The 19,326-nt window shown below is 42.1% G+C and overlaps 1 protein-coding gene across 1 annotated transcript; it reads left to right on the forward strand.

The window, feature by feature from the left end:
• Positions 1-74: 74 nt before the first annotated feature.
• On the forward strand, positions 75-19,086 carry LOC132829044 (E3 ubiquitin-protein ligase TRIM8-like). The gene is made up of 4 exons (XM_060846331.1): positions 75-644; positions 8,417-8,512; positions 15,595-15,828; positions 19,060-19,086. The coding sequence occupies exons 1-4, from the start codon at positions 75-77 to the stop codon at positions 19,084-19,086; spliced, it is 927 nt and encodes a 308-aa protein (XP_060702314.1).
• Positions 19,087-19,326: the final 240 nt, after the last annotated feature.

A 19,326-nucleotide genomic window follows, 5' to 3' on the forward strand; every position in this document is an offset into this window, starting at 1 on the left:
TGCTGATCTAGGCTGTTGTTGTCATTTAGATAAATTTCAGTAACACAGCAGCACGCATTTCAGAGAGCCCCGACATGAACATGGCAACCGGTTTAGCTCAGGAGGCTTTAGGGGAGGAATTAACCTGTGCTATTTGTCTGGAGATTTACACGGACCCTGTGATACTCGACTGTAAACACAGCTTCTGTCAAAGCTGCATTGAGGAGACCTGGAATGACACGGCTGCAGCCCCTTACTGCTGTCCTGAATGTAGAGCAGAGTACACCGAGAGGCCCGGCCTTGAGAGGAACTTTAAACTGGCAAATATCGTTCAGAAATACCTGGCTCTGGAGGTCTCCCAGGATGCTGTTCTGTGTAACTATTGCACTGAGAAAATACGGCCGGCAGTGAAGACCTGCCTGAAATGTGACGCTTCCATGTGCCCCGAACACCTCAGACATCACACCGAGAGCACTGTGTTTAAAAGCCATCTCCTTGTAGATCCCACTGCAGATGTGTCCCAATGGAAATGTACAGAGCACCAGGAGCTGCTGAAGATTTACTGTAAGGAGGATAAGGTGTGTGTCTGCACTCTCTGCACTGTATTTGGGAAACACAAGGGCCACAATTGTGGGAGCATCAGCGAAGGTGAGAAGGAGCTCAGGGTAAGTGTGTGATGATTACTGCAAAACTGTATTACTAACTGCATTAAGGAAGAGTTAGAGTAAAGATGGCGAGGCATACGCACACTTGATTCCATCCCTTTAATTTACCACTGTGTAACCAGTTCAAGTCTAATGATACAAATATAATACGGCATTAGGGATATGACCAGCTGATGCAATAGTTCGTTACTGAAATTTTAAAAATGGAGTATGGGTGATTTAATTATGACTTAATTTGGAATATGTTTTTTACTTTTAATATATAGAGTCATATAGCACAGAAACAGGTCCTTTGGTCCAACCAGTCCATGCTGAATATAATCCCAACCTAAACTAGTCCCACCTTCCTGCTCCTAGTCCATATCCCTCCAAACCTTTCTATTCATGTATCTAGCCAAATGTCTTTTAAATGTTGTCACGTTAAATGTACCCACATCCACCACTTCCTTAGGAAGTTCATTCCACATACCAACCACCCTCTGTGTAAAAAATTATCTTGGTCTTTTTTAAAATCTCTCTCCTTTCACCTTGAAAATGTGTCCCCTCGTCTTGAAATCTTCCATCCTGGGAGAAAGACAACTGCCATTAACACATATCTATATTCTACTTCCTTGATGATTCATTAGGCCAATCATTAGATGGCTATGATGATGAGAAAATGAAAACATGATTGTGATGATGTAAAATATTGAGATTGGCAACAAGGAGACTGAGCAGCACAGTGGCTCAGTGGTGAGCACTGCAGCATCACAGTGCCAGGGAGCTGAGTTTGATTCCATCTTCAGGCAGCTGTTTCTGTGAAGTTTGAATGTTCTCCCTGTATCCACATGGGTTTCCTCCAGGTGCTCTGGTTTCCTCCCATAGTCCAATGATGTGCAGGCTAGGTGGATTAGCCATGGGGAATGAAAGGTTAAGGGAATAGGGTAAGGGCATGGGTCTGAGTGGGATGCTCTTTGGAGGGTCAGTGTGGACTAAATGGGCTGAATGGCCGGCTTCCACAATGTAGGGATTCTATGAGGAGCAGCACAAAGTGGTCCACAGGTTAGGGTGGGGACACACTAAGAAAATAGAAAACTACAGCACAGAACAGGCCCTTTGGCCCACGATGTTGTGCTGAGGTTTAATCCTAATGTAAAATAAAGTAACTTAACCTAGGCACTCCTCAACTCACTGCTATCTATGTGTATGTCCAGCAGTCACTTAAATGTCCCCAATTACTCTGCTTCCTCCACCACCGCTGGCACCACATTCCATGCATTCACAACTCTCTGCGTAATGAACCTACCTCTGACATCTCCTTTATACCTTCCTCCTAATATCTTCAAACTATGACTCCTCGTATCAGTCAATCCTGCCCTGGGGAAAAAGTTTCTAGCTATTGACTCTATCTATTCCTCTCATTATTTTGTACACTTCGATCAGATCTTCTCTCTTCCTTTTTCACTCCAGAGAGAAAAGTCCGAGCTTCTTCAACCTTTCTTCACAAGGCAAGCCCTCCAGTCCAGGCAGCATCCTGGTAAACCTTCTTTGCACCCTCTCCAAAGCCTCTGTATCTTTCCTATAGTAGGGTGACCAGAACTGGACACAATATTCCAAGTGTGGTCTCACCAGGGACTTGTAGAGCTCCAGCAAAACCTCACGGCTCTTAAACTCAATCCCCCTATTAATGAAAGCCAAAACACCATATGCTTTCTTAACAACACTATCCACTTGGGTGGCAACTTTAAGGGATCTATATAGTTGCACACCCAGATCCCCTGTTCCTCCACACTGCCAAGAATCCTGTCTTTAATCCTACATTCAGCATTTGAGTTGGACCCTCCAGAATGCATCACTTCGCATTTATCCAGGTTGAACTCCATCTGCCGTGTCTCAGTCCAGCTCTGCATCCTGTCTATGTCACGCTGCAGCCTGTAGTAGCCTTCTATACTATCAATGACACCTCCAACCTTTGTGTCATCTGCAAATTTACTAACCCACCTCTCAATCACCTCATTTATAAAAACTACAAAGAGCAGAGACCCAAGAACAGAGCCCTGCGGGACCTCACTCAACACTGACCTCCAGGTAGAAGCATTTAATAAGATAAAGGCTGATTTTAGCTTGGCCACTATTCCATTTTCCTGCCCTCTCTTCATGACCCTTTAACCATTACTAGTTAAAAAATCTCTCTCTCCTCCTTAATTCTGTTCAATATCCCAGCCTCCAGGCCTTCTGTGGTAGTGAACTCCACAGACTCATGAGCCTTTGCATAAAGTAATTTCTCTTCATCTCGGTTTCAAATCTGCTACCCCTTATCCTAAAGCTATTACCTCTTATTCTAAGGTTTAGAGAGATAATGGCCTGGAGCAGGCAGGTGAGATTAGTTTAGTTTGGGATTATGTTCGGCATGGACTGGTTGGACCTAAGTGTTTGTTTCTGTGCTGTACGACTGTATGACTCTGTGAGGAAACATCCTCTCTGCATCTAGTTTGTCAACCCCTTTTAGCATCTTATATACTTCAATTGGATCTCCTCTCATTCTTCTAAACTGGTATCCTAAACTTCTAAACTGCTGCCTCACAGTGCCAGAGACCCGGGTTCAATTCCCGCCTCAGGCGACTGACTGTGTGGAGTTTGCACATTCTCCCCATGCCTGCGTGGGTTTCCTCCGGGTGCTCCGGTTTCCTCCCGCAATCCAAAAATGATCAGGTCAGGTGAATTGGCCATGCTAAATTGCCCTAGTGTTAGATGAAGGGGTAAGTGTAGGGGTATGGGTGGGTTGCGCTTCGGCGGGTCGGTGTGGACTTGTTGGGCCGAAGGGCCTGTTTCCACACTGTAAGTAATCTAAAAAAAATCTAAGAAAATCTAAACACTGGAGGAGGCGCCTACACAAATGTTCCCACCATCAACAATGGAGGAGTCCAATACATCAGTGCAAAATATAAGGCTGAAGCACTTGCAGCATTCTTCAGCCAGAAATGGCAAGGGAATGATCCATCTTGGCCTCCTCCAGTGCTCTCACCATCACAGATAGCAATTTTCAGCCAATTCAATTGACTCCACGTGATATCAAGAAATGCTGGATCCTGCAAAGGCTATGGGCCCTGACAACATTCTAGCAATAGCACTGAAGACTTATGCTCCAGAACTAGTTGCACCCCTAGTCACACTGTTTCAGGACAGCTACAATACTGGAATTTTTTTGGCATTATGGAACATTGCCCAGGTATGCCCTGTGCACAAAAAGCAGGACAAATCCAACCCGGCCTATTACTGATAATCATCAGTGGATCAAAACTGGAAGATGTCATCAACAATGCTACTAAGCAGCACCTGCTCAGCAATAACCTGCTCATTGATATCCAGTTTGGGTCCTGCAAGAACACTCAACTCCTGACCTCATTAGAGCCTTGATTCAAACATGGACGAAAGAACTGAATTCCAGAGGTGAGGTGAGAGTGACAGCCCTTGCCATCAAGACCATATTTGACCAAGTATGGCATTAAGGAGCCCTAGCAAAACTGGAGTCAATGGGAATCACCAGTTGGAGTCATACCTGGCGCATAGGAAAGTAGTTGTGGTTGTTGGAGGTCAATCATCTCAGCTCCAGGATATCTCTGCAGGAGTTCCTCAGTGTGGTGTCAGAGGCCCAACCATCTTCAGCTGCTTCATCAATGATCTTCTCTCCATAATAAGGTCAGAAGTGGGGATGTTCGTCAATAGATTGCACAACGTTCAGCACATTCCACATGTCCTCAGATACTGAAGCAGACAACGTTCAAATGCAGCAAAATCTGGACAATATCTAGTTTGGGCTGACAAGTGGCTAGTAACATTCACACCAAACAAATGCCAGGCAATGACCATCTCCAACAAGAGAGAATCTAACCATTGTTTTTTGATATTCAGTGGCATTAGCATCACTAATACCCCTGCTATCAACATCCTGTGGGTTTTCATTTACCAGAAACTGACTTTAAACATCAATATGTTATCACTGAACTGGGCAAGACATACAAATACAATGGCTACAAGAGTAACTCAGAGGTTAGGAGGTGAGTTACTCACTGCAGGATTCCTGACTCCCCACAGCCTGTCCATCATCTACAAGGCACAAGTCAGGAATATGATGGAATACTCCCCACTTGCCTGGATTTGTACAACTCCGACAATACTCAAGAAGCTTGACACTATCCAGGACAAAGTGACCACTTGATTGGCATCACATCCAGAAATATCCACTCCCTCCACATTCAGTAGCAGCAGTGTGTACCATTTACAAGCTGTGCCACTGAAATTCAAAAGGCTCTTTAGACAGCACCTCCCAAATCCACAACCACTTCCATCTAATAGACAAGGGTAGCAAATACATGAGACCACTACCACTTGCAAGTTCTCCTTCAAACCACTCACCTCCTGATTTGGAAATCCACATATGGGGTTGATATTGTAATTTCTTGGAGTATCTAAAATTAGAATCCTTGCATGGTGTGTGTGCTCTCAACCATTCAAACCTGTAAAAACTATGATACACAGTCAGAAAGCCAATGCTGCTTTCAAATCCAAGGGAGGTTGGACCAGCTACAGTTGGCTTTCGTGTCAGCATTGTCATTCCTTCCTGGCTGTGAACATTCAAAGAAAGGTATTCTTTTTAATTGATCTTCTCTTGTTATTATATTGCAATTTAAGTGTTAGTAAAAAATGCTTTCTTGGAAAGTTAGATTTGGACTGCCAAACTAACGCTTTAAGCACAAAGTACTGCAGATATTAGGAATCCAAAAAGAGAAAATGCTGGAAATACTCAAGGGGGTCTGTAGTTTTTATGGCAGGAAAATTAATGTTTCACATTGATGAAGAACCTAGGAAGTCTTGGAAGACTGTAAATAGCCAAAAATATCCTCTAGATCAACATAATCATGACAGATTATAAAAGCTGTTTCACATAGTATCAAATACATTATAACATTTAAAATCTTTTCACATAATGAATTACTTTTAGAGGTGCCATTTTGTCCCAACAATGTCTCATACAGCAGTTTTGACAAGATTGAGGAACAGTGCTCCGAAAGCTAATGTTTCCAAATAAACCTGTTGGACTATAACCTGGTGATGTGTGATTTTTAACTCGGTTTTGACAATATTAACTAAGGGAGAAATGTTGGCCATGGTATCAGAATGTTCTGCTGTTTGACTGGCATCTTAAATGTCCTACTGAATCTGAAGGATAGAACAATGTAAAATTCCCTTAGTGTCAACCCAGAATGGGACTCCATCCACCACATTCTAACCAGAGACGAAGGTGCTTTAAACGAAGAAAAAACAATTCCCCTGTGTATTGGTGCCATGTCTATTGTCTGATCCTGTGCCCTATTAAAAGCACTTTCTATCAAAGGCAATCATTTGGCTGGAAGGACAAGACTGACATTTCTCTGGCCACAAGTAGGCCAGTGGTTTTCCATTTCTGTAATCTCCTCCTTGCTGGTTTTCTGTTGAGTTTCCCTTGTTCTTTTGATTTCTCCTTTCGTTTTCATGACACTTGCTCCTTTTACACAAGTCTTCAATTTTAGATTAGATTAGGTTTCCTACAGTGCGGAAACAGGCCCTTCAGCCCAACAAGTCCAATCCGAAGAGCAACCCACCCCCCCTACGTTTTACCGCTGACTAATCCACCTAACACTACGGCCAATTCACCTAACCTGCACATCTTTGGACTGTGGGAGGAAACCCATGCAGATACGGGGAGAAGGTGCAAACTCTACACAGCCAGTTGCCCGAGGCAGGAATTGAATCCGGGTCTCTGGCGCTGTGAGGCAGCAGTGCTGACCACTGAGCCACCGTGCCCACCTAGTCAATTGTGAATGTTTTTCATGTGATTCCTGAGATGCTTTTTTCATGCATCTTGGTTTTTTTGAGACCAAAATGGAAATGACGTTATGACTTAGATGGTAAAGGGTCACTTTAACCCCACAACATCAGTATTGTTGTTTTTCCTGGTTCCTCCTGTGCTTAATCTGATGCTTTCTTTATATTAGATTAAAAATAAAAAGGTCCATCAATATGTGTTTATTAATAAGCACAATCTGAAAATATTAATACTCCTTGCAATATCCTAAAACAGAGAAATAAAGATTCAAAATCAATGGGTTTCTCTCTGCAGAGGAAAAACATATCCTTTTGGCTAATAGAATCCCTACAGTGTGAAAACAGGTCATTCAGCCTAATGGGTTCACACTGACACTCCAAAGGGCACCTCACCCAGATCCATCCCCCAATCTTATTCCTGTAACCCTGCATTTTCCATGTTTAATCTAACTGGCCTACACATCCCTGAACACTATGGGCAATTTAGCATGGCTAGTCCACCTACCCTTCACATCTTTGGACTGTGGGAGGAAACCAGAGCACTCAGCAGAAACCCATGCAGACACGGGGAGAATGTGCAAACTCCACACAGACATAGGGTGTAGGTTTGATATCCAGATGTTTCATTACCTGGCTAGGTAACATCATCAGTGGCAACCTCCAAGTGAAGTGAAGCTGTTGTCTCCTGCTTTCTCACCAACCCGCCAACACTCTCAAACAAAAACTAACAAACTTAAAAGACCCAGTACAACCCATGGACAAAACCAACGTCATCTATAAAATTCCATGCAAGGACTGCCACAAACACTACGTAGGACAAACAGGAAGAAAGTTAGCCACCAGGATACATGAACACCAGCTAGCCACAAAAAGACACAACCCCCTCTCCCTCTCCCTCATAGCCCTGCACACGGATGAAAAAAAAACACCATTTCGACTGGGACAACACATCTATCCTGGGACTGGCTAAGCAAAGACATGCCAGAGAATTCCTAGAGGCCTGGCACTCCAACCACAACGCCATAAACAAGCACATAGATCTAGATGCCATCTAGCAACCCCTCAGAAAACAAACAGGAAATGACATCACCACAAACCCCAGGGACCCCATCCAGGAGAAAGATATAAATAGAAAGCAGGAGACAACAGCTTCGCTTCACTTGGAGGTCGCCACTGATGATGTTACCTAGCTAGGTAATGAAACGTCTGGATATCAAACCTACAGCTCAGCGAGCAAACCTACACCCTAAACCTCAACCTGAGCTACAAATCTTCACAAACCTTGCATCCACACAGACAGTTACCCAAGGCTGGTATTGAACCTGGGTCCCTGGTACTGTGAAGTGGTAGTGCTAACCACTGAGCCACCAAATAATTGTTAACTCTTGAAAGCAAAAAGGATGATGTTTAAGATGCTGAAATGTTGGTCTGATGTGCTGGCACACAGAGACAGATGTTGTTTAACACATGCAGTGTCCTCTGGGACTTTTGCTAACACAATTGTTCATGAAGTATTGACAAAACCTTTCAGAGGCTTTTCATGGAGAACACAGGCTCCAGGTACTAGACCGGCATCGAGGGTTGTTTTCCAGAGAAGGGAAAGCTGGACTGGGAAGTTTCTGTTTTTCATCTGTCCCAAACTATTCCAAACAACATCTACAAACAGCAGCTGGAACCCGACCAATTGTAAACTCAGATGGGAAGACTCCATCAAAAAGAGCAGTTATGAGAAAAACAAGAATTACCTTGTCAAAAAAAAGCTCCAAATATCTTTCACTGACTTCTTTAAAAAAAATCCACAATCATTCAAACTCAACTTTTCATATAATTGATTAAATGTGAAACCACCAGAACAACAATGGCAATCATCCTTTGCAGTAAACCTGGCTTTTATATTGTTTACAATGTCTTCAATATTCTTACTTTAGAATCATTTACAACATCAGCTTCAGAAGATTCGGAACAATGTCGAAGCAGTTCACCTTGTTCTAAGTGATCTTCACAAAGAGAAAAAGAATGCACAGGTAAGACACTGTCAAACAACATCTCGTGGCCCCTGGTTCTGGACACCCCACTCTCTGTACGTTTATGCTTTCAGCAACTTTTGTGTAGACTGCATCTCCCCTTTTCCCAGTCTACCTCCATTCAGATAACAAGCTGCCTTTCTGTTCTTGGTACCAAAATTGATGACCTCGCTTTTATCCAAATTATAATTCATCTGCACTCAATGTGAAACAAATCATACTGAATCCCTCTGTATCCTTCTCACAAGTCCCAGCCCACTCCCCACCTCCCAACTAACTTTATGTCAGATGCCATCTTGAAGAAAGTGCATTCTGTTGCCTCATCTAAGTCACAATATACTTCGTGAATAGCTGGGGTCCAAGTACTAAGATCCCCCTGTTACCCCGTTAGCTGCCATTCAAAATTGACCCGTTTATTCCTTTTTTGTTTTGTATCTACTATCCAGTTCCCTCTTTGTGTCAGTACACAGTCCATTCACACATATTTAATTTTACATGCTGATCTCTTTTGAGGGGCCTAATTGAAAGCCTTCTGAAAGATCATGGAAGATACATCCACTGCCCCCAACATGAACTCTACAAATTATACCCTCATAAAATTCTAGTGTAATTGCCAGGCAAGATTTTCCTTTTGGTACAGATATACGGAAGTCATTCCCGGAGAGGGCTGTGGAGGCCAAGTCATTGACTATCTTTAAGACAAAGATAGATAGCTTCTTGATTAGTAAGGGGATCAAGGGTTATGGGGATTTGGCAGGAGAATGGGGTTGAGAAATTTACCAGCCTTGATCAAGTGGCAGAATAGGATCTGTTATTTGGCAGGAAGGTGGCCTGGACCTGAACTTTTCTTATTTTAAAGGTAAATGTAAAAGTTCCAGATGCAATTTGTTTGGTCAAATTATCAATGTGGACCAAAACACACTTTATTCTTACATTATAGGTGAAATAAAGCAAAAGAAAAGTTTTGATAAAGAATTGACTTAGCTGTACCTCCATCGAAATGCTTAATAAAGTAATAGATACAGTAACTATTACTAATTAACTGTTCCAATGTAGTAAAATCCCATAAACACACCCTTGACAAAGACAAATTCAGGAAAACAGCTTGTCTCATATGCAATTCCAGCAATAGGAAAACATCAAGAGAAAACTCAGAGTATAGCAGCGAGAGATAAACTTCAGCTTCTAAAACCTGCTGAGACACCAGCAACAACTGCTGAAAGCTAAAACTAAAATTTCTGACTACACCCATTCAGGCTGCTTCTATTGTTTCAACTTTTAAACAAAGTCCCAAGGCCTCATAGGCTGCTTACTTTACAAGTTTTCACTAGACAGCTTTTCACCTCTGCCTTAAAATCTCGCTTGAAAAATAACCAGGACAAAATACACCTCTTAAAGACATAGTCTTGCCACAGATTTACGGTCTGAAGTGCTTAATTCTGCTCTGATATGAACTTATGGTCTCATGCTAACTTAATCTGATTTTGTCACTGTTTCCCAAATGTTCTGCTATTAAATCTTTTATGACATTGCCCTACTTCAGATCTGACTTCAGATCAGAAAATTGTAGGTATGACACAAAAGTCGGTGGAGTTGTGGATAGTGAGGAAGGAAGTGGTAGGTTACAGCGGGATATAGATAAGTTGCAGAGCTGGGCGGAAATGTGGCAAATGGAATTCAATGTAGCTAAGTGCGAAGTCGTTCACTTTGGTAGGAATAACAAGATGATGGATTACTGGGCTAATGGTAGGCTACTTGGTAGTGTGGATGAGCAGAGGGATCTTTGTGTCCATGTACACAGATCTCTGAAAGTTGCCACCCAGGTAAATAGTGCTGTGAGGAAGGCATATGGTGTACTGGGCTTTATTGGCAGAGGAATTGAGTTCCGGAGTCCTGAGGTCATGTTGCAGTTGTATAAGACTCTGGTGAGGCCTCATCTGGAGTATTGTGTGCAGTTTTGGTCGCCATACTATAGGAAGGATGTGGAAGCTTTAGAACGAGTGCAGAGGAGGTTTACCAGGATGTTGCCTGGAATGGTAGGAAAATCTTATGAGGAAAGGCTGAGGCACTTGGGGCTGTTCTCATTGGAGAAGAGAAGGTTTAGGGGAGATCTGATAGAAGTGTATAAGATGATTAGGGGTTTAGATAGGGTAGATACTAAGAACCTTTTACCGCTAATGGAGTCAGGTGTTACTAGGGGACATAGCTTTAAATTAAGGGGTGGTAGGTATAGGACAGATGTTAGTGGTAGATTCTTCACACAGCGGGTTGTGAGTTCATGGAATGCCCTGCCCGTATCAGTGGTGAACTCTCCTTCTTTATGGTCATTTAAGCGGGCATTGGATAGGCATTTGGAAGTTATTGGGCTAGTATAGGTTAGGTAGGATTCGGTCGGCGCAACATCGAGGGCCGAAGGGCCTGTACTGCGCTGTATCCTTCTATGTTCTATATGTTCTATGTACTATTGATGTCAGGCTTAACTGTTCTATATTTCCATGTTTTCTCTTTACTGTTTTATAATGGTGAGGTTACATCAGCCAACCTCCAGTTTATAGCATCTGTTCCAGAGTTTATAGAATCTCAGAGAAAGGCCAAGAAAACATTCACTATTTCTAGGGCCAATTCTGTAAGCATTCTGGGGTGTAGATTATCAGTCCAGGGGTAGTTATTGCCCTTTAATCTAATCAATTTCCTACCCATAATTCCTACCAATACTGATTTCTTTCAGTTCCTCCTTCTCATGAGATGCTGTGTCAACCCAATATTTTTGAAACATTTTTACTTCAGAATATTCTGAAAATACAATCATGTGTTCAGCTGTGGCTATTTTATAAATCCAGCAAGGTTGTCCATTTTTAAATGAAGCAGGACTTAAACTTAATAATGAGATTATTGTTTTCTTTTGAATTTCTCTTTATGGCCACTGGCTATGGCAATCAGTTATTCTTATCTGCTGGCACATCAAAATATTCACACTGACAAGAAACCAATTAAATATGAGGGCTGTTGAAAATGTCATAAAACGTCTGGAGGCTTACAGTACAAAAGAAGGTCATTTGACCAATTGTATCCGTACTAGCTCCCAAAACAGACACCCAGCCCCATCTCCATAGCCCTCTCACTTCATCCCTTTCAAATATATGTCCAGCTCTCTTCTGAAACCTCCTATGGAATTCATCATCATTATTCTCCCAGGCAGTGAATTCCAAATCTTAACAATTCTCTGAGTAAAGAAGTTTCTCCTCATCTCGCTCCTAACTCTATTGCTGACAATATTGAAAGTGTGACCCCTTAGTTACTGACATATCAACGAGTGGAAATAGGATATCTGTCTTTACCCTGTCAAAATTGTTCATAATTTGAAAACCTCAATAAGGTCACCTATAAATCCTCTCTGCTCCAAGGAGAATAAGACCAATTTCTCTAACCGCGCCTTGTTTTTAAAATTTCTCATTCCTAGTATTATTTTGCTTAGTCTCCTTTGTACTCTCTCCTGGGTTTTAATATCCTTCTTTAAATAAGGTATGCAGAAGTGACTACAATACTCCAAGTGTGCTCTGATCAATGATTTGTAGATGTGTAGCATCACTTCTTTGCTTTTATACTCTTATGCCTCTATTTATAAATCCAAGAATCCTATAAGTCTTCTTTACAACTCTACCAACATGCCTGGCCATCATCAGAGAATTATTCCCTTGAGCCTTGAGATCCATCTGTTCTGGTACTCCCTTTAAATCTACCATTGAGCCTCTGTTGTCTCTCCATGTTTCTTCTACCAAAATACATTACCTCACATTTCTGTGCATTGAAATTTATTTGCCAGGTGTTGGCCCATTTGGCCCAGGGACTTGGCAATGTCCCTTTGAAGTTGCTCAGCATCTATTCTCCCTAGTTTAGTACCATCTGCAAATTTAGAGATTTTGTTCTGAGCACCCATCTCCAAATCATTTAAATAAATCTTAAAAAGCAAGGGACCCAACACCAATCCCTGGTAAACACCACTTGCTGAGAAAAGCCCATTCCTACCCTTTGTTTCCTACCTTTTAGCCAACTTAGATTACCCTCTTAGAAACAAGCCCCTCAGCCCAACAAGTCAACACCGACCTGCCAAAGCGCAACCCACCCATACCTCTACACTTACCCCTTCACCTAACACTACGGGCAATTTAGCATGGCCAATTCACCTGACCTGCACATCTTTGGACTGTGGGAGGAAACCGGAGCACCCGGAGGAAACCCACACAGACACGGGGAGAACATGAACCCGGGTCTCTGGTGCTGTGAGGCAGCAGTGCTAACCACTGTGCCGCCCATGCTGCCAAGAACCCAAACATTTCTAATTTGGTAATCAGCCTGCCAGGTACATCCTATCAAATGCTTTCTGCAAGTTCAAATACACAACACCCAGAACACTACCCTCGTCCACTGCCTGTGGCGCCTTGTCAAAGAGCTCAAGAAAAAAAATGTCCCATGACCTTCCCTTAACAAAGCATGTTGACTGTCTAGTGTTAACTTACTTTTCTCTAACTTACTTTTCGATTATCTTATCCATCAGTTTTTCCACCATTGATGTCAAGCTGATAGGTTTCCAGGATTATCCTTAGGCTCAGGATCACAGTTGCAACCTTCAGTCCCCGGGACTAATTCCATGTTCAGAGAAGCCTGGAAAATTTCTGTCATTGGCTCTGCAGTTTGCTCCCTTACCTCTCTCAGCAATCTAGGATGCATCTCATCCAGGCCTGGTGATCTCTCTACCTAGAGTGCTGCTGGCCTTTTTAGCACATCTTCTTTATCTATCACTATACTGGTCAGTTGCTCAACAAAGGTCACCATTCCATTTATTTCCCTCATTACTTGCTGTATCCAAACACTAACCCCATGTCATTCATCTACCAGGAGATCCATATCCCTCTGTATAATAGCATTCTGCAGTTCCGCAACAATTCAAAACATTTTGTTTTTCTCTTCTTTCTCCAAAAGTGGACAAACTCATATCTTCCAACATTATTCTGCATCCTCCCAATTAAAGCCCGCTCACTTAACCTGTCATATCACTTCAGACACACTTTGTAATGTTCTCACAGCTTACGTTCCCACCTATAATACAGTTAGTCCCTTCATCCAAGGCATTAATATAGATTGTAAATAGTTTTGCCTCAACACTGACCTCTGTGGCATTCCACTAGCTCATCCTGTTTTCCAATCCTTTATCAATGTTTCAGTGAAATTCCTCCCTCATCCTTTTAAACTCCAATGGGTACAGACCCAGAGTTCAGTCAAACCCTTCATTCCTGGGATCATTCTTGCAAATCCCATCTGGTCTCCCTCCAAGGCCAGCATATCCTTCCTTAGATATGGGGCTAAGCAGCACTGATACAAACATAGGTGGAGAAACAGGTAATGTTGAGGAGGTGGAGATGTTGCAGAAGGACTTGGATAGGCTAGGTGAGTGCACTAGGAATGGGTAGATAGAACTCAACGTAGGAAGAGTAGAGGGCGTAGACTATTTCCTAAGTGGGGAAAATCTCCAGAAATGAGGGGTGATCCTACAGAACTTTATAAGTAATGAGGGGCATGGATATGGTGAATAATCAAGGTCTTTTCCCTAAGGTAGGGGAGTCCAAAACTACATAGCATAAGTTTAAGGTGTGAGGGGAAAGATTTAAAAGGGACCTAAGGGGCAACATTTTCACACAGAGGGTTGTGCGTGTATGGAATGAGCTGCCAGAGGAAATGGTGGAGGCTAGTACAATTACAACATTTTAAAAGGCATCTGGACGGGTAAATGAATAAGAAGGGTTTAGAGGGATATGGGCCAAATGCTGGCAAATGGGGCTAGATTAATGTAGAATATCTGGTCAGCATGAACCAGTTGGACCAAATGGTCTGTTTCTGAGCAATACATCTCTATGATTCTAAGGCTCAAAATCTGAAGCATACAGGGAATTAGGGGTTTTGGTTCAGGAATCTCTTAAGGTTAACATGCAGATTCAGTAGGCAGTTAGGAAAGCAAACAGAATGTTAGCACTCATTTTAAGAAGGCTAGAATACAAAAGAGGGATGTCCTGCTGGGGCTGTGTAAGTCTCTGATCAAACCATATTTGGAATATTGTGAGCAGTTTAGGCCCTGTATCTAAGGAAGAATGCATTGAGGGGGGTCAAGAGAAGGTTAACAAGAATGATTCTGGGGATGCAGGGCTTGTCATATCAGGAGTGGTTGAAGAATTTGGGTCTGCACTCAATAGAGTTTAGAAGGTAAGGGGGGATTTGATTGAAACTTAAAGAATACTGAAAGGCCTGTATACAGTGTATGTGGAGATGTTTCCACTAGTAGGAGAAACCAGGACCCGAGGGCACAACCTCAGAATGATAGCACAGCTCTTTAGAACTGAGATGAGAAGGAATTTCTTCAGGCAGGGATGAGTGAATCTGTGGAACTTATTGCCGCAGAGAGCTGTGGATGCCAAATCACTGAGTATATTTAAGGCAGAGATAGATGTGTTCCTGATTAATAAGGGGATCAAGAGTTACGTAGAGAAGGCAGGAGAATCAGGTTGAGAAACACATTAGCCATAATTGAATGGGCCAAATGGCCTAATTCTGCTCCTATATGTTGTGGTTTTATGGTCTTTATCCACATTATATCGTTACCATGAGCTTTGATCTTGCATAGTAACCTTGCATGTAGCAACTTATCAAATGCTTTTTGGAAATCCAAATACACTGCTGTAGTTCCCTTTATCAACCTGCTTCATAGGTCCTCAAAAAACTCTAATAAATTAGTCAATACAATTCCCTTTCACAAAATCATGATTCTGTCTGTGACTCTATCTGATTACAAATGACCTACTACATCTTTAATCCTGGGTGCTGTCATTTTCAAAATGACAGATATTAAATTATCTGGTTAAAGAGGTCAAAAATGGGAGTGACCAATCTATCCTTCAGCATCATCATGTCTGTCTTAGGTAAGAGGGAAGTGTTGAGAGAATTTTTTTCTCATTGGAAATTATCTCATTTTTGCAACAGTAAGGTGAATTAATCTGTTCTTGTTTGTGACAAAATTCCTTCTGCATTTTAAGAGCATGAAAAAAGTTGTACAGATGAAAATTAAAGCGAAATATGAGACACTGAGGAAGCACATTGACAAGGAAGAGAGGCGGATACTGCGGTACCTGGAAAGTGAACAAAGCCGTCTGACTACAGAGATTGATGTTAAGATCTGCAACCTGGAAAAGAAAGTGAAAGACTTTGAAAAGTCTTTTACTGATCTCAGTGACCTTCTGAAACACAATGAAGATCTTGTATTTATCCAGGTATTACTGCACCTTTCTCAATGTCTCCAATAACACAGTATTATGTGCAAACATGAACACGTGAACTCTGGCTTCAGATGGTAAATGGACTAGAGTTCTGGAATATCAGAAAGTTAAGCAGTTTAGACAGCCATCCAACTGAAGTTTATGGAACTATGGAAAGAATTGGCAAACTTTATTTAGGAATAAGTTTCCCTGTTATGAAGGGTTCAAAACCAGTTCGTAACAAACATTAGGAAGTTAGCAGTACAATTGAAGTAAGTGAGGACAGGAAACAATGGGATGTATTTCTGGCAAGGAGCAAGTGAGGGATAACAATGATGATTTAAGTAGCGGGTTCCTAATTCGTTTTCAACCCCTTAAATTCCTATATTCTATTAAAATATAAATTTTTAACTGCTTATTCATCTTTGCTTTTATTAAGTAACAGCAAATAGGAAAGCAGATGAAGGAGAAATGTAAGCATCATCATTGTCTAAATGCCACAGGCAATGAATTTCCAAACGTTTCAATAATAACAAGTGTGTATGACCTCTTTGTTGGTATTCTGGTAAAACTAATCTTTAACAGCCTCTTGCTATTCTGTTCATCCTTCCAAAGGACATTCAGTCCTCCAAAGAATTTTTTATTATCATATCATAGGATGTGGTTGTCCCAGGCAAGGTCAAACTTTGTTGCCTACCCCTAAAAGCCCTTGAACTGAGTGACTTGCTAGGCCATTGCAGATTCAGTCATTTTCCTGTAGCCCTGGAGTCACAGTTAGGCCAGACCAAGTTAAAAAAATTAACCAGATGTTTTTTTTTAAAAACAACAAATAATGTTAGTTTTATATAGTCGGCACGGTGGTTCAGGAGGTGGCACAGTGCTCAGTGGTTAGCACTGCTGCCTCACAGCACCCGGGACCTGGGTTCGATTCCAGCCTCAGGTGACTCTCTGTGTGGATTAGATTAGATTACTTAGTGTGGAAACAGACCCTTCGGCCCAACAAGTCTACACCGACCCGCCGAAGCACAACCCACCCAGACCCATTCCCCTACACTTACCTCTTCACCTAACACTATGGGCAATTTAGCATGGCCAATGGGGAGAATGTGCAAACTCCACACAGTCAGTCGGCTGAGTCAGGAATTGACCCAGGTCTCTGGCGCTGTGAGACAGCAGTGTTAACCATTGTGCCACCATTCTCCCTGTGTCTGTGTGGGTTTCCTCTGGGTACTCCGGTTTCCTCCCACAATCCAAAGATGTGCAGGTTAGGTGAATTGGTCATGCTAAGTTGCCCGTAGAGTTACGTGCATTAGTTAGGGGGAATGGGTCTGGATGGGTTACTCTTTGGAGTGTTGATGTGGACCTGTTGGGCTGAAGGACCTGTTTCCACACTGTAGGGAATCTAATCTAATCATAGTCACCGTAAGTGAGTCTAACTTTAGCATTTTGGATTTATTAATTAAATTGAGATTCCATAAATTGCCATAAACTCAACCCCTGTCCCCAGAGGATCGCCTGGATTACTATGCCAGTGAGATTATCACTTTGCTATCATCACCTCTTAAGAACAGGGAGAAAGTGAGGACTGCAGATGCTGGAGATCAGAGCTGAAAAATGTGTTGCTGGAAAAGTGCAGCAGGTCAGGCAGCATCCAAGGAGCAAGAGATTCGACGTTTCAGGCATAAGCCCTTCTTCAGGAATGAAGAAGGGCTTATGCCCGAAACGTCGATTCTCCTGCCCCTTGGATGCTGCCTGACCTGCTGCACTTTTCCAGTAACACATTTTTCACCTCTTCAGAACAGACATCTTCAAAATTATGGATGATTTTGACATAATTAAAAAATGAAATTTCCATCTGCAAGAGATTAGTTAAACAGAAGATATACATTTAAGCTAACTGGTGAAAGGAGCGGTGGTTTAATAACACGCTGCATTGTGATGAGTTGCATTTACTTTTAGATCTGGACTGTCGAAGTTGGTTAGTTCTGTTGGCTAGATGTTGAGAGTCCAGTGCAGATTCATGCTAACAATGCGGGTTAAATCTCCATACCAGTTCATGTAGTGCATGAAAGCCTATATCCTTGTATTGTCCCATGGTTTTGGAATGGTTTCATATGATCAGATTGAAAAAATTAAATAATTAAATAATTAAAATCAAATTTGACCTGTCGAGCCTGCTTCATCATTCATCATGATCGTGGCTGATCCAATTCAATAGCCTAATCCTGCTTTTCCCCCATAATCTTTGACTCCATTCGCCCCAAGTGTTATATCCAGCCACCTCTTGAATATATTCATTGTTTTGGCATCAACTACTTCCTGAGGTAACAAATTCCACAGCCTCACCACTCTTTGGGTGAAGAAATATCTCCTCATCTCTGTCCTAAATGGTCCACCCCGAATGCTCAGACTGTGACTTCTGGTTCTGGACACACCCACCATCGAGAATATCCTCCCTGTATCGACCCTGTTAGAATTTTATAAGTCTCTATGAGGTCCCCCTCATTCATCTGAACTCCAGTGAAAACAATCCTAACCTAGTCAGTCGATCTCTCCCCATACTTCAGTTCCATTATCCCCGGAATCAGCCTGGTAAACCTCCACTGCACTCGAGAGAGAGCAAGAGCATCCTTCCTCAGAAAAGGATGCATACAATATTCTAGGTGCGGCCTCACCAAGGCCCTGTATAACTACAAGAACACACCCCTGCTCCTGTACTCGAAACCTCGGGCAATGAAGGCCAACGTACCATTTGCCATCTTTACCACCTGCTGCACCTGCATGCTTACCTTCAGTGACTGGTGCACAAGGACACCCAGGTCCCACTGCACACTCCCCTCTCCTAATGTACAGCCATTCAGGTGGGAATCTGCCTTTTTGTTTTTGCTTCCAAAGGTGAATAACCTCACGTTTATCCAAATTATACTGCACCTACCATTGATTTGTCCACTCAGCCAACCTGTCCAGGTCATGCTGAAGGATCTCTGCAGTGATAGCACTAATTGTCTGACACTTCTTCCAAATCTGCAGGAATTATAGGAAAGTGTGAGAACTTTAAAGGGAGGTCAGAGACACCCGGGCTCCATTTTCTTCAGAACCACAAAGTTCTATTTTTTTAAATAAAAGAATATAATAAAATATATGGTGAAAAATTTGGAACAAGCAATATTTGAATGATTGAACACGTTATTTTATATATTAAAGTTAATTTTGATGATGTTATTTACAATGAATGTTTCATTCCAGGGTCTCAATTCCATGGCAGACCGGTAAGAGTCATATATTTACTCAGTTCTCCAATAATTCCTTTTGTCAGCCATATTTTAATTCATTTCTGAGGTTTGTAGTTTAGTACCTTTCAATATTTGTTTATTTATGAGTGAGTTTAGTTGTTTTTGCTCTAAATAGGGAGGGTCAGAAGTGTACCTAATACTGTCTTCATTCAAACTAACGTACACTTGCAGCGTGCTGTTGATGAATGTCAGTCTGTGTTCTGCATATTCTAATTTATGT

Source organism: Hemiscyllium ocellatum, chromosome 28 (assembly GCF_020745735.1).
Source record: "Hemiscyllium ocellatum isolate sHemOce1 chromosome 28, sHemOce1.pat.X.cur, whole genome shotgun sequence".
Classification (NCBI taxonomy): domain Eukaryota; kingdom Metazoa; phylum Chordata; class Chondrichthyes; order Orectolobiformes; family Hemiscylliidae; genus Hemiscyllium; species Hemiscyllium ocellatum.

Bases quoted from the DNA above. Each gene is read 5' to 3' on its own strand.
- LOC132829044 (XM_060846331.1), top strand. From the start codon at position 75: ATGAACATGGCAACCGGTTTAGCTCAGGAGGCTTTAGGGGAGGAATTA. The intron at 8,513-15,594 runs GTAAGACACTGT...CTGCATTTTAAG, and splicing joins AAGAGAAAAAGAATGCACAG to AGCATGAAAAAAGTTGTACA. The intron at 15,829-19,059 runs GTATTACTGCAC...GTTTCATTCCAG, and splicing joins AAGATCTTGTATTTATCCAG to GGTCTCAATTCCATGGCAGA.